The sequence below is a fragment of the Acartia tonsa genome, chromosome 6 (genome assembly GCF_053477335.1).
Source record: "Acartia tonsa isolate MP-2025a chromosome 6, ASM5347733v1, whole genome shotgun sequence".
NCBI lineage: Eukaryota > Metazoa > Arthropoda > Copepoda > Calanoida > Acartiidae > Acartia > Acartia tonsa.
This window is the reverse complement of record NC_137265.1, coordinates 22,856,834-22,870,649: the sequence shown is the minus strand read 5'-3', so window position 1 is coordinate 22,870,649 and position 13,816 is coordinate 22,856,834. Positions and strand designations below refer to the sequence as shown.

General features: G+C 31.6%; 2 protein-coding genes across 3 annotated transcripts; both read left to right on the top strand.

The window, feature by feature from the left end:
- Window positions 1-6: 6 nt before the first annotated feature.
- Window positions 7-6,514, top strand: LOC145322140 (uncharacterized). Its single transcript, XM_080163937.1, has 9 exons — window positions 7-304; window positions 444-746; window positions 927-1,273; window positions 1,448-1,678; window positions 2,113-2,172; window positions 4,292-4,379; window positions 4,780-4,828; window positions 5,253-5,286; window positions 5,989-6,514. Exons 1-9 carry the CDS (start codon window positions 7-9, stop codon window positions 6,163-6,165), a joined length of 1,587 nt encoding a protein of 528 aa, XP_080020063.1. The 3' UTR covers window positions 6,166-6,514.
- Window positions 6,515-6,631: 117 nt separating this feature from the next.
- LOC145322135 (uncharacterized) lies at window positions 6,632-13,797 on the top strand. 2 transcript variants are annotated; one of them, XM_080163929.1, is made up of 10 exons: window positions 6,632-6,993; window positions 7,128-7,481; window positions 7,604-7,884; window positions 8,253-8,507; window positions 9,005-9,233; window positions 9,542-9,603; window positions 11,994-12,093; window positions 12,693-12,743; window positions 13,411-13,442; window positions 13,621-13,797. In XM_080163929.1, exons 1-10 carry the CDS (start codon window positions 6,687-6,689, stop codon window positions 13,795-13,797), a joined length of 1,848 nt encoding a protein of 615 aa, XP_080020055.1. In that variant the 5' UTR covers window positions 6,632-6,686. The 2 variants fall into 2 exon arrangements, with proteins under 2 accessions (XP_080020055.1, XP_080020056.1); XM_080163930.1 differs by lacking the exons at window positions 9,005-9,233; window positions 9,542-9,603.
- The last annotated feature ends 19 nt before the right edge of the window (window positions 13,798-13,816 follow it).

Genomic DNA, 13,816 nt, shown 5'->3' with positions numbered 1-13,816 from the left:
GTTAAAATGGGTGAAAATGACTTTGATGAACCACGCATGGAAATAATAAAGCAAGAAATCCATTCAAATCATGAGGATACTTTTATTTATATTGCAGCTGATTCAGTTGTTACCTCCAGTGACATAATAGGCGACAAAGCAAAGTTTGTGAAACATGTTGCTGAAGCTGAAAAATCAATGGCAATAGCTGTGAGCAATGTCAACCAATGTCAAATTTTCTTGTCTAAAATCGAAAAAGAAAATTCATGCACTAATGAAATCTCATCGATTATTTCCAATCTTAAGATTGTTAAACGACAGTTAGGTAAGAATAAATGATTTCTCTCTTAAATATAAACACACAGAAATCTTCATTTTAGTTTTCAAGTACTTCCAAATAATTTACAGTAGTTTTAACAAGTTGAAATCTTTCTTTGAATGTAATGTGAATAATTTTTTTCTAGGGACAATTCATGAAGATCTGTTAAAGATCAAACCTGTAAAGCATGAAGGCAATCTTTGTGTGATAGATGACCAAATTAAAACAGAAGTACCTGAAGATGAATCATTTGATGAAGATATTCTTGAAGGAGTTCATGATAGTACCGAGGATGCTATCATTCAATCAGTTGTTAAAAGTGAACAATGTGAAGTTGAAGATTTAATTATTTGTGATATTAGCTCTGAATTCTATTGTTCATTTTGTGACAAATATTTTGAAACAAACGATGATTTAGATGTACACAAGAGACTTTGTTTGTCGAAAGGTGAGATTTTATTTTAATTTTAAAAGATATTAGAAAGAAAAAATATCAGATAGATGTTTGTGCAATACCTACCTATGCACTATCTATGTTTTTTCCATCAAGAATATGTTGATATTATGTATATTTTTCATGTTTTGGTTTTTTAGAATATTGCTATTTTTTCATCTATTTATCTTCTAGAATCAACAGAGTGTGACATCTGCCAAAAGAGCTTCCGCACAACAGATATTTTAAAGAAGCACATGAAGATTAAACATGAAACCCCAAAAGTTGAAACTAATACAAAAAAAAATGACAAGAAGGGTCTGAAAATTTCTGATTTACATTGTGATATTTGCAATGTCAAGTTTAATTCTAAGAAAGAGTTTATTGAACATATAAAAATTATGGAGCACAAGGACGAAAAAATAAACTGCGAGTTTTGTGAAAAACAACTGAGTTCATTTTCCTATAATCGACATATTAAGCTGCAACATTCTAGAAGTTTTACTTGTAATATTTGTGATACAAAGTTTGATATTAAAAAGGTAAGTTTTCAACCAATGAATTTTATTTTATTTTTACTTCTATAGTTTATACTTTTATAGTTGATATTTAAAAGATAAGTGCGGGGATATTTAATAGAAATTGACTTTACATGGTTGAGTTGATTTTTATAGTTGTTTAAAATCTTCATTTACTTATTAAAGATATTTTTTTAGGACCTAAGAACTCATCAGATTGAGAGTCATGGTGAATATCATCATAAGTGTCCTTCTTGTATCAAAATATTCACTGACAAGACTCTTCTTAAAAGTCACAAAGCCGAAGAACATCCCCACAAAAATAAATGTGACAAATGCAATAAAAGATTTCCCTACAAAAAAAGTTTAGAAATGCACATGAGAGAAGAACACTCAATGAAGTTTAAATGCAAACACTGTGATGAAGGAGTGTAAAGCACTTGTTTATTTCAATATTATGGAGGCTTCGAGCTTTAACCCGACCACTTAAAAAAAATTAGAAATATTATATGGGAGTTGGGGGGGGGGGGGGGGCACTATTATTTATTACTTTTAGTCAGGTTAGATCATGGGGGATCTTAGGGGGTTAAGACAATGGGTATACACTATACATCCCCAACGATGATAATCAAAAATACCCTTTATATATTAAAACTATTGATTGAAATGTATGGACACTTAGTTTGGAACTTACTAATTAAAATTGTATAAAAGTTTTTGAGGCAACGAATAAGAAAACGTTGTTTTCAAACTTTTGGCACCAGTTTAATTATAAAAAATTTAATTAATTAATTTATCTTCCAATGTTCCATCCCCACATGTTTAAATACACAAGTGCTTTACAAATATTTTGTTGACTAGAGTTTGATACAAAGAACCAACAGTACAGACATAATGCCGCTGTTCATCTTCCAAAGAAACAGGAAAAAAATATACAAAGTTAAACAGACATTTAAAATAAAAAAAACAAAAACATTTTCTATAGCAGAATTTAAAAGCCATAATCTATATTTAGTAAATAGCATCTTAAAGCTTTGATCTCTAGGGTAAGGCGTCCGACTTTGAGAACCAATATGTACCCTAAAAATTCATCTCACAAAAATTTCATTTTATATTTTTTTGTAGGGTCAAGCGGGGCATTAACCGGTAAGGGGCATTACCGGTAATTTTTTACCCACCTTCAGAAAATGACATTTTTCTCCATGTTCTAATCGACTGACAGAAAAAAACATAAAAGCAAATTTGTTCCTTAATAAATTTCCTACAAAAAAGTATAAAATGAAATTTTTGTGAGATGAATTTTAAGGGTACTTTTTGGGTCTCAAAGTCGGACGAAAATTTTTTTTTTCAAAAATTTTTTCACCTAGGTGTATAAAGATCGACCTACACAAAAATTGGTAAGACCTAGAACTGATCCGTTAAAACCTTTTGAACTAAGAATTGCCCGCTCTTTCCAAATCCGTTGAGAGCTTAAATGTAGAGTTAATATTTTTTTTCAAAAATGACCAAAGTTCGCGCGGGGTATTTTTCGGTAACGTCGAAAAAAAAATTCAAATTCGATTTTTAAGATAAATTTTCAGGTTTTCTTTGGTAAAATCTAAAATTCAATATGGGCTTTTTAAGAATTAGGCCAAAAAGTGAATAGAACAGGATTTTTTATATAAAAAAATTTAAATTTTATTTTTAAAGAAAATTTTTGTGAAAAAAAAAATCAAAATTTCTCGTCTTTTTAAAAAGATGATTTTTGACATAGAAGGAATAGTCCGATCTTTATGAAAATTTTTGTGGATAATCCCTATAATCTATACTAATTATGATTATTTATGTTTGACTGGCCGTTTGGCCGTTTTCCATCGATTTTTTCTAGGTTAAAAAGACGTTACCCACAATGCCCCACCGTGGGGCATTTATCGGTAATTTCTTTGAGTCCAATTATGACAAACTTCTAAAAATCCTAGGATAGCGTCCTATTAGGACCTGATAGTCCTTTCCGTAAGCTTTCTAATGGTCTTGGTCCCATTTAAAAATATAAATATTTACCCCATTTTTTTTTCAAAAAACCAAAAAAATTACCGGTAATGCCCCGCCTCACCCTAGGCAATTTAATAATGAACAAATTTGATTTTATGTTTTTTTGCTGTCAGTCGATTAGAACATGGAGAAAATGTCATTTAATGAAGTGTGTGTCAAAAATTACAGACTTCGCCTTACCCTAGTTTTTTTTTTTGTATGGTTAAGTTAAATTAACAAATAGATTTATAAATCAGTTCTTTGAAGAAAAAAAGATATTGTATCAGTCGCGTCTTAAAATGCATATTTCCCTTTTGTTTTAAATTGTTTGTTTAGTTTGGGAAACTGTTAAGATTTATTTTATAACAGAATAAAAATGTAATTCTTAAGCATTACAATGTAAGTGCGATTTATGGTATAAAAGGGGGAGTCGGATGTGCCACTTTTTGAAACTAAAAGTAAAACGTGCATGATCTCAGCCCATAAAAGAGTTACAGCTCTAAAATTCGGCACAGCAGTTGCTTTTATGGAGAACAATATGGAACTGTGAAGAAACGGCGGAGGAACCTTATTTGCCTTATATTTTCACGTGACACTTGGAATATTTCAAACATGTCAATATTAACTAAAAAATTGCAAGTGTAAAATCTTACAAGTGTCAAGTGAAAGTATAAGCGAAATTTTTATTAAAAAAAAGTTTATCTCAGATGATTGAAAATTGTCTATTATGGCGAGAAAAGGCAAAAAAAATTTCAGCGGGAAACGGCGGTTTTTGGCGGGAGCGGCGGTTCCTCCGCCGTTTCTTCACAGTTCCATATTGTTCTCCATAAAAGCAACTGTTGTGCCGAATTTTAGAGCTGTAACTCTTTTATGGGCTGAGATAATGCACGTTTTACTTTTGGTTTCAAAATTTGGCACATCCACCTCCCCCCTTGTTAAAATGTTATAATAGTTCGAAAATACAATTTCTCATCTTTTAAGGAATTCCATGTTAAGTAACATTAAAATATTTTTTTTGCCGATGATGATTAGAAAGTTTGTCAGATCTGTGGTTACACAACATACGGACATTTAACCATGCACATGAAGAGCCATGGTGAAAAAATATTCAAGTGTGAAGGAATATAATTTTGATATAATTTAAAATAAGTTTTATTTCTTAAAGTTTCATGTTCCCTCCATGACTGACCCACGACTGTTGCTTAATTGAGTAGGTGAAGGGTTCGAAAGTTGTACTTACTGCTGCTATGTGAGATGATAGGTAATATTAAGAGTTTGGACAATGTCTTGGCCCCAAAGCAGGTGCAACTCTATACCATGCACTGCACTTTCTGCAATAGTTGGAACCATCTGGCCCTAAGTTTTCTTTCCCTTACTGACTAAGAGTTAGTCTAAATGTTTTCAATATTACTATTATACCATGTGATAAGTTTCAGTCCTCCATAGGCACTTTATGGAAGAGCAACAAGCATCTTTATATTTCGAAATCACTGAAATATTGAAATTATATTGTTGTGCAGTCTGTGGTGGAGCATTCAATACAAAAGATAATTTAAATAATCACACCAGGAATTTTTTTGTCATCCATTATTAAAAAATCTGTATAATACAAGAGTAAATACGATGTTTTCATCTGCATTCAGTGTATTTGTAGCGAAGGATCTGCTTATTACTGAAATGATGTTGTTCTCTTTTACAGTAAAGATTCAAATAGGTAATAGGGAAGGTTTTAAAACTATTTTAGGGGAAGATCTCTCCAATCTTACAGTCCATAACTCTTTTTTACTTTAGTTTGGATACTTAAATGCCATAGAAATGCTACAAACTACAAAGATACCTGGTTTCTGCGATTTCTAGAAACATTTTGATCTGAGTGGGTTTCAATGAATCGGCTATAATAATTAAATTTGCAAGGGAAACATATCGTCTTTTTCACGTCTTCTGGAAAATTAATGGATTATACAATAAACTAAAATGACAAAAATTATTTCAGAATCCATACTGGAGAGAAGCCATTTGCATGTCAGGTGACTTTTTCTTATTATAGTTTTTTACTTGTCTTCAAACTTCTTTGAATTATTATCTTCCCTCCCCCCCTTCTCCCATTTAGTAGTGCTATAAGTCTTTTAATGATATTTTAAGGGGAGGGATATGGGGGGGGGGGGTAGTTTTAACTCACCCCTAAAATTAAACATGAAATTTTATTCTTAAAAAAGCTGTGAGGTCCTTGATTATTTATTAATATTTGTCTACATATTCGTACTTCGTGAAAAATAATGATATTTTTAATTAGGGTTGGCAATCCGAATCCGGAATCCGCCCAATTTTTGGTCAATATTGGAATCCGAATCCGGAATACGTTTTTCAATAGCCGATTTGGATTCTTAATTGGTTGGCTAAAATTAGCTTCTTGAGTTTTTTCTTTCAACTCCACCTTTTTGAAGGCAAAGATTATCATCATTATATACTATAAAGTATAAAATCTGGTTTGTTTCTCGGAATTGAATTATAGAGAACACCAAGAACATTAATATTTAGGTCATAGGTATGTTTTAAATTTTTCAAAAAAGTCCTTTAAAATATTGCTAGAATCCGAATTCCGCAACAAAAAAAATCCGGATTCCGCTGGAATCCGCCTTTTTTTATACGCATTCTTGTAAGAATCCGAATCCGGTCCCAAAATTTGACGGATTGCCATCCCTATTTTTAATACTAACTATGAAATTTAGATATGCGGAGCTGCATTCAGGAAGAGAAGCCAGCTATCCCGCCATAGATTTATCCACTCCGGAGAAACTCCGCATGTTTGTGACCTGTGTGGCAGAGGATTTAATCAGAAGTATAATCTGAAGGTGCACATGAATTCACATATAAAAGGGACCTTACCTGTTCCTAATTCTGATTGATGATTTTTATGCCATTCTGTGGAGAAGTAATTAAAAATTGATTATTTTACATGATAGTTTTTTTTATTTGATAAGCCTTTTTATAATGAAAATCCGTCTTATAAAAAAATGTGATTTACTCGGCTGCTATTAGAGATTTTCTATTACTCTGTAAACATATCAGTACAATACACAATAGGGGAATCTAACTGTAATGTTTTTGTTAAATTAAATTTCAGTATTGAAAATGTGTTTTTTTCTACTTCAATGAATAATAGAAAACTAATTTTTATATTCTGATTCCGCTTACATTATTTCAGTAAATTGTTTTATATTTAAAAGCCTATACACTTATAAATATTTTTTTTTTATAATATTGAAAGCTTATTGTTTAAATTTTAAACTGTGTTAAATATTGAAATAGTTTGATTAATTTTATTGTGATTATTTAGAAAAAAAGTATTTTCTTTGAATTTCAATCTGTATTTTTGATTTAATAAATTTCAGACTATTTTGAAAAATGGCTGATTTGAAGAAATAAAATGGAAGGAACTGTAGTAGTAATTCAACATGGGAAACAAGAAACTGTTTTAAATCACACATTAGAAAATGAAGATACAAATATTTATATTGATGAAGATTCAATAAGAAATTGCCAAGACTCACTAGGCAAAGGAAAAAAGTTTGGTGATCATGTTGCTGACGCTGAAAAATCATTGGTTACAGCCGTCAGCAGTCTCAGTCAATGTCAGATTTCTCTGGCTGCAATAAGGAGGGATAATGATAATCCATTCAGTGCAAAAATTTTGTCAATCATTTCAAATCTCAAGAGTGCTGAACAAACTTTGGGTAAGATTTTAACCATTTTTTGTTTTACTTCATTTCCTAGCACTTACTACATACAGTAACTTTAATTAAATTTACTTCAAACAAACTCCCTAAAAAGTCTTATTTCATCAATTGATTTGGTTTTTATTTTCTAGATAAAATTCATGGAGATCTTTTAGATATCCAACCATTGAAATATGAAGACGATTTACTACGTGACCTTGTTAAAGCAGAGATATCTGATCAACTACCTCATGATGATAATGATGATATGCATGATTATAATGAGGAATCAATCATTGGATCAGAGGCTAATATTGAACATTGTGAAGTTACATATGATAATAATGGGGATTTAAACATCAAATCAGAGGCCAAAATTGAAAATTGTCAAGTTGAAGATTTTTCTTCTTGTGACATTAGTACTGAATACTTTTGCATTCAATGTGAGAAATATTTTGAAACACAGGGTGATTTAGATGTACACAAAAGACTTTGTGTGTCAAAAGGTGAGAGTATTATTATATTTGTTGTCAAATTTTCTATATGTGCAAATTTATTAGTACCTACCTAAATATTTTCCTGGATTTTTTAAAAGTCATTTTTTTAAAAGTTTTTTTTATATTCTAAGAATCAAATAAATGTGATGTCTGCGAAAAGAATTTTCGCACAGCAAAGATTTTAAAGGAGCACCGGGCTGTTAACCATCAAACTCAGAAAGATGAAACAAATTCAAAGACCAAAAAGAGTCCAAAGAAGGGAAATGGAGCTAGGAAACGAAAGGGAGCAAAAATTTTCTGTGAATATTGCCAAGAGCAGGTGTATTTAATGCATTACCAACGACATATTATTAGAAAGCATTCTGGTCTTCATGTTTGTAACATTTGTGATGAAAAATTTGATCTAAAAGAGGTATTTTTTTCTCTTTTAACATATTACATTTTTTTTATTTGGTGGAAGAGGAAGGTTGTGTAATTTTTTATTATAAACAATAAGTTTAGTAGACTAATAAAATTTTTTGTTGCAGATGCAAACCCCCTTCAACCATTATTTAGTTTTTTGTTTGTTTGTTTGTTCTAGAAACTGGGTAGCCCTGCAAGGTTAGGGCATTTATGCATAGGCCAAAGAATCCACCACCCCTTTAATTCAATTTATTTGAAAGATAAGGGGGTAAGGTTTCAGTGCTCAGTAGGCACTTTAAGAGAAAGCAACTTTCATGCATGTTATCTGTATTTTATTATACAAATATCATCTTCTATTTTAATAAAGATACTTTTAAGGACCTGAAAAAACACATGACCAGCATCCATGATCCAGGAAAAAAAGTATTGGAATGTGCTCTGTGTCAAATTGAGTTTAATTCTATTGAAGATTATAATGTCCATATAAAAACAATGAAACATGGAAAAATGAAAATATCCTGTGATTATTGTCAAAAACTGATGAGTGTTCATTATTATCGACAACATGTTTTGACTAATCATTCTAGTCTTCATGTTTGTAACACATGTGATGAAAAATTTGATAATAAAAGGGTAAGTTTTAATCATTTACATCTTAACAGTTTTAAAATCAGAAGGAAGGGGGGGGGAGTGTTTATTATCTATAGATTTTTAATTGTTAAATTTATATTCAAAAATTATTAAGACAAATTAGATAACTGCTCTTTTTTAGTGATCTTCTTACAGAGGTGTATATTCTGCACAAGATTTATTTTTTTTCCCCTGCTACAAAATTTTTTATTTTTTTTCCCCCCTAGATTTTTCTTAAAAAGTAGGGGGGGAAATAGAAAAATGTTTAAAGAACTCGATATTTTATTTATTTTATCCCTCCTACCACACATTTTTTTAGTTTTTTTAACCAAGGAGGGGGGCGAAATGGAAAAAATGTTTTCAGTTTTCTTAATTTTTACATTTTTTTTCCCTCCAACCACTTATTTTTTATTTTTTTCCCCCCCCCTGAGCCGGGGATCCCATGCAGAATATACACCCCTGTCTTCTTATCTTATCTAAAAAAGTACTAACTTTTTAAGGACCTGACTAAACACATGACAAGCAAACATTGTGAAGATGCACATAGATGTCCTTCTTGTGTTCAAATATTTAGCAATAAGGATCAACTTAAAAGTCACATGGAAAAAGACCATCCTTCTAAAACTAAATGCCAGGATTGCAATAAAGATTTTTATAATACAAAAGGTTTAAGAACCCATATGATTATGATTCACTCAAAGATGTTTAGTTGCCAACACTGTGATCAAGGAATGTAAAGCATTTGATTGGAAAAAATATTTTTTATTTTTAATTTAACACATTATTTTTGCTTGAATTTTAATATATTGTAACTTTTAATTAGTTGCTCTTAAGTTACTAAGATAAGCAATTAAATAGTTATATTTGTTTAAACAATATAACTGGAAAGATTTGAAAAGTATATTCAACCCAAACAAGATTGAAGATTATTTTCTTATGATCATTTCTTTTAACTATTTTTCATAACATTCTTTTTCTTTAGATGTTCAATACCTACTTAATTTATCTTAAAGCTTTATACAAATTTTGTCAAATAGAATTTGATACAAAAAAGAAATTATATACACACAATACCACTGTTCACAATTCAAAAGCAAAGGTAAATAAAACACATTACACTTTAAGGACCTGCCCCTTGTACTAAATAGAGCAAGATTTTCTAAAAATCTTTCATCAGTTGTCAATTGAAATGCAAGGTTTCTTTTAAATGTAGATAGATGAAAGAAAGTAGTCTTATCATATCTTTTTTAGTAGCGAAGCTACTCTATAATTCACTTTGTCCGTCCGTCCGTCAGTCAGTCAGTCCGTCCGTAACGCTATGGAGGAAATGGGATTTACTCAGCTCCTATAAAAGATAGAATGCTGAAATTTTTTGACAACATTCCCATCTTTAAGGAGCACAATTGACTATAAAACATCATTGGCGTTCGGACCGATTTTTATCAGGTTTTAGGCTATTTTTATACTTTTCACATTTTTCTCCATATCTTCAGTGTTTATGGTCCGATTTTCAAAATTTTTTCAGTTACAGATATCAAAATTAAATTTCCCGTCGTTTAAAGGAACAACCATGAAGGCCAGACTGCCTTTTCAGCAGGTTTTAGGCTATTTTTATATTTTTCACATTTTTCTCCATATCTTCAGTGTTTATGGTCCGATTTTCAACATTTTTTCAGTTATAGATATCAAAATTAAATTTTCCGTCTTTCAAAGAAAACAACCATGACAGCCAGACTGCCTTTTTAGCAGGTTTTAGACTGTTTTTTTTATATATTTAACATTTTTCTCCATATCTTCACTGTTTATAGTCCGATTTTCAAAATTTTTCAGTTATATACAGGGTGGGGCAAATAAGACCGGACAAATTCTAACTTTTAAACAAATGAACATAAAATCGTCATTTTTCAAGGTTTTATTGAATTTTAAAAACTGGCAAGCAAAATATGTATATGGCTATTAGATTATTCAATAAAATCTCCGCCAGCCTCAATCACCGCCTTCACCCGCCCCCCGAACCGCCCGCAGGCCCTGGTCACCATGTCCCTGTCCAAGCTGGCGAATTTCTCCTTGATGGTGGCAATGAGGGAGTTCTTTGTTGTATAGGCATGTCTAATGGTGCATGCTTCAAAGTAGCCCCAGGCCCAAAATTCCATTGAATTAAGATCGGGCTGCTGGGAGGCCCCATTTCCTTAGGAACGTAAGTAACCGCAGGATCTAAATTCACCCAACTTTAACGCTACCCTTTGACACGGAGGCTCTTATTTGGACCACAGTTGAGCTGGAACGACGTTCTATACCTTTTTGGAAATGGCATGAAGATTCAGCTAGGGTTGTAGGCGCAATCCATAGTCTAAAATGAGTTTTTAAGTTCCATGGGTCTCTAACGTCGCGAACCGAGAAATTTTCACGATTTCACACAATTTTTGACATCTTAACATCTGCCAAGTTTCACTTTGCCGGAGTACTACAGCCAAGCCACTTTAGATAGAGAGCTCTAGTCTTGTCTAGTGTCTTATTTATATTTCTAACAGTATCCCCAGCAAGTTGCATAACTCTACCTCATCTACAGATGGGCTGAGATCCGATTTAATGGGCCCTAGTCGAGAATCCAGATTATTCCACCGGCGCATTTCGAATCTGCCTTGTTGAACATAAACGCGGCCAGCTCGGAGTACGAGCCCATCTTCGTCCAAAGATTTTTTTGTGCTAAAAGGTAATTACCTAAGCTTTTTATAGTAGGGTCAAACGTCCTGATTGGTCAAGTAGTTTTGGCGCTATGGCCGTTTAAAGTTTGTCCGGTCTTATTTGCCCCACCCTGTATATCAAAATTAAATTTCCCGTCTTTTAAACAAGATAACCATGAAGGCCAGACTGCCTTTTTTAGCAGGTTTTGGGCTATTTTTATATATTTAACACTTTTTTTCATATCTTCAGTGTATATGGTCCGATTTTCAAATTTTTTTAAGTTAAGGATTTAAAAATTCAATTTTTTATCGTTTTAATAAAACAACCATGACGGCCAGACTGCCTTTTATCAGGTTTTTGGCTATTTTTATATGTTTTACATATTTCCCCATATCTTTGTTTTTTTTATGCAATTTTCAAACTTTTATGGGATATCTGTATCAAAATAATTTTTCCCATTGTTATGAGCATCTTTAATATAGTTTACTTTGACCATCGTCATCATGCAAAATAAAACAAGGTTTCATGTTTATTTCATCCAATAATTCTATTCTTGATTTTAGTAAAAACCTTTTAAATCTACGTATTCAATCGACGATTTTTTGTGCTTCGCTACTTATGGATGTTGTCATCCTTGTTGTTAAAAATATGAGATTTATCACAAAAGTGTGGTTCTTCTGATCTCAACCCACCTCTCCTACTTAGTGTTCCTGCCTTAATAATTTTAAGCTTAGGTACATAATTTCAACATTTTTATGCAGAACCTAGTTATAAAGTTAATGTGTTTATTTGTATGATATTTAGAAAGTTTGTCAGATCTGTGGTTACATAGTAGAATCCAACCATCCTTCAGCTTTATGGAATCATCAACAATCTCACAATGAAGATATTTATAAGTGTGAAGGCATATGATTTTTATGTTCTTCTAAATGTTAAATAAATTGACTAAAGAATACTGAATTGTATTCTTTTGCAGGTGTCAGAAAGTTTTAATTGGAATGGGATGGCAAATGGTAAATCCACCAAAAAAAAAAACTTAAAACACCAAATCCTCTATGGTTTTTATTCTGTAAATTCTTACTGCTTTTTATATATAACTTTAGCCTTATAAAGTCCCAGCCTTCCCTGCTAGAATGGTTTTGACAGATTCTTGCCAACATGTATATATATAGATAGAGAAGGTAGCAGGCTCATTTCAATATTAAAGTTTAAGGAGTTAAGAGTTTTATTTTAACTCATTATACTATATTTAATTAATGCTCCTTTTTTAATAAAACATTTAAAATCATATTTTATAGTCTGTAACAAAGGTTTAAAAATTAAAAACCCAATACAAAATCCATGCAACAAACATATTTGTCAATTATAAAAAAAAAAGGGGGGGGGGGAAGGTTAAAACTTATTTGAAAGTGTTGAATTAGTTTTATTTTTACTCATTAGGTATACTATCTTTAATTAATATCCCTTTTTTTGTAAAACATTTAAAATCATATTCTTTAATAGTCTGTGACAAAGGTTTTAAACGAAAGCTCTCATACAAACTGCATGCTAGGAACATATTTGTCATTTATAAAGAAAATTCATTTATTGTTGGTCCTTGACCGCAAAGACAATCAATCTTCTTTTTTTTTTGGGGGGGGGGTATAAAATCTTAATACAGGGGTAAAACTTTTATTAAACGCCTCCAGAAATTTTCCCTTGAGCGGATAAAGGGGGGGGGGGGGAGTTTTGACACATTTGCGTAAACAGTGAGTATAGGCTTTATCTTTGGACTGAGAGGATAGGTTATTAGGGATAAAATCATTCTTATATGATGAATTTTCCCAAGTTTTAAGATTTTTAGGATAGGCCTCCAGGTTCCGGAGCTCCAGGCCTCCAGGTCCTCTCTGTACAGGTAAAAATGAAAAAAAAAAAAAAAATTTTGAAGAGATAGAAGTCAACTTATGAAACAAAATACCTATGCATTTTTTTCTTCAAATATGTGAAACACATTCAAAAATATGCATATTTTGTTTCATAGGTTGACTTCTAACTCTTCAAAAAATAAAAGATTTTTTAAAATTTTTACCTGTACAGAGGGGGGGGGGGAGGGGGAATTTGAGTGTGAAATGCAAAAATGGGATAAGGTAGTTTATTACCTAATAGAACGACCTATTTGGTCCAGTGATTCTAGATCGTGTTTAATATGTAAGAAAAGAAAATGACAAAAATGTTTGTAGGATACATACAGGGGAGAAACCTTATGAGTGCAAGGTAAACATTTTTTTGTTGATATTGGTTTAAGTTGTTTATACCATCCCATGACCTATGTAAAGCTCCCCTAAAAGGTAGAACTTAATTTGTTTTGTAGGATCAAGATCTAAAGGGACAAATTAAAACATCTTAGCTATATGTAATATAATAAAAGTTCTATAATTTTTTCAATATTCAGGAATGTGGAGCTAAATTTCGGAAACAGAATATGCTGGCCCGCCATAGATTTGTCCATAGTGGTGAAAAACCACATGTTTGTAACCTATGTGGTAGAGGATTCAATCAAAGAAATAATCTGAAAACACACATGAAATCACATATAAGAGGGACAATACCTACACCAGCATCGGAATGAATGGTTTTCTTAATATTCA

Bases quoted from the DNA above. Each gene is read 5' to 3' on its own strand.
- LOC145322140 (XM_080163937.1), top strand. From the start codon at position 7: ATGGGTGAAAATGACTTTGATGAACCACGCATGGAAATAATAAAGCAA. The intron at 4,829-5,252 runs GAATTTTTTTGT...AAATTATTTCAG, and splicing joins AATTTAAATAATCACACCAG to AATCCATACTGGAGAGAAGC. The intron at 5,287-5,988 runs GTGACTTTTTCT...TATGAAATTTAG, and splicing joins AGAAGCCATTTGCATGTCAG to ATATGCGGAGCTGCATTCAG.
- LOC145322135 (XM_080163929.1), top strand. From the start codon at position 6,687: ATGGAAGGAACTGTAGTAGTAATTCAACATGGGAAACAAGAAACTGTT. The intron at 12,744-13,410 runs ACATATTTGTCA...ATGTTTGTAGGA, and splicing joins ATACAAACTGCATGCTAGGA to TACATACAGGGGAGAAACCT. The intron at 13,443-13,620 runs GTAAACATTTTT...TTCAATATTCAG, and splicing joins AGAAACCTTATGAGTGCAAG to GAATGTGGAGCTAAATTTCG.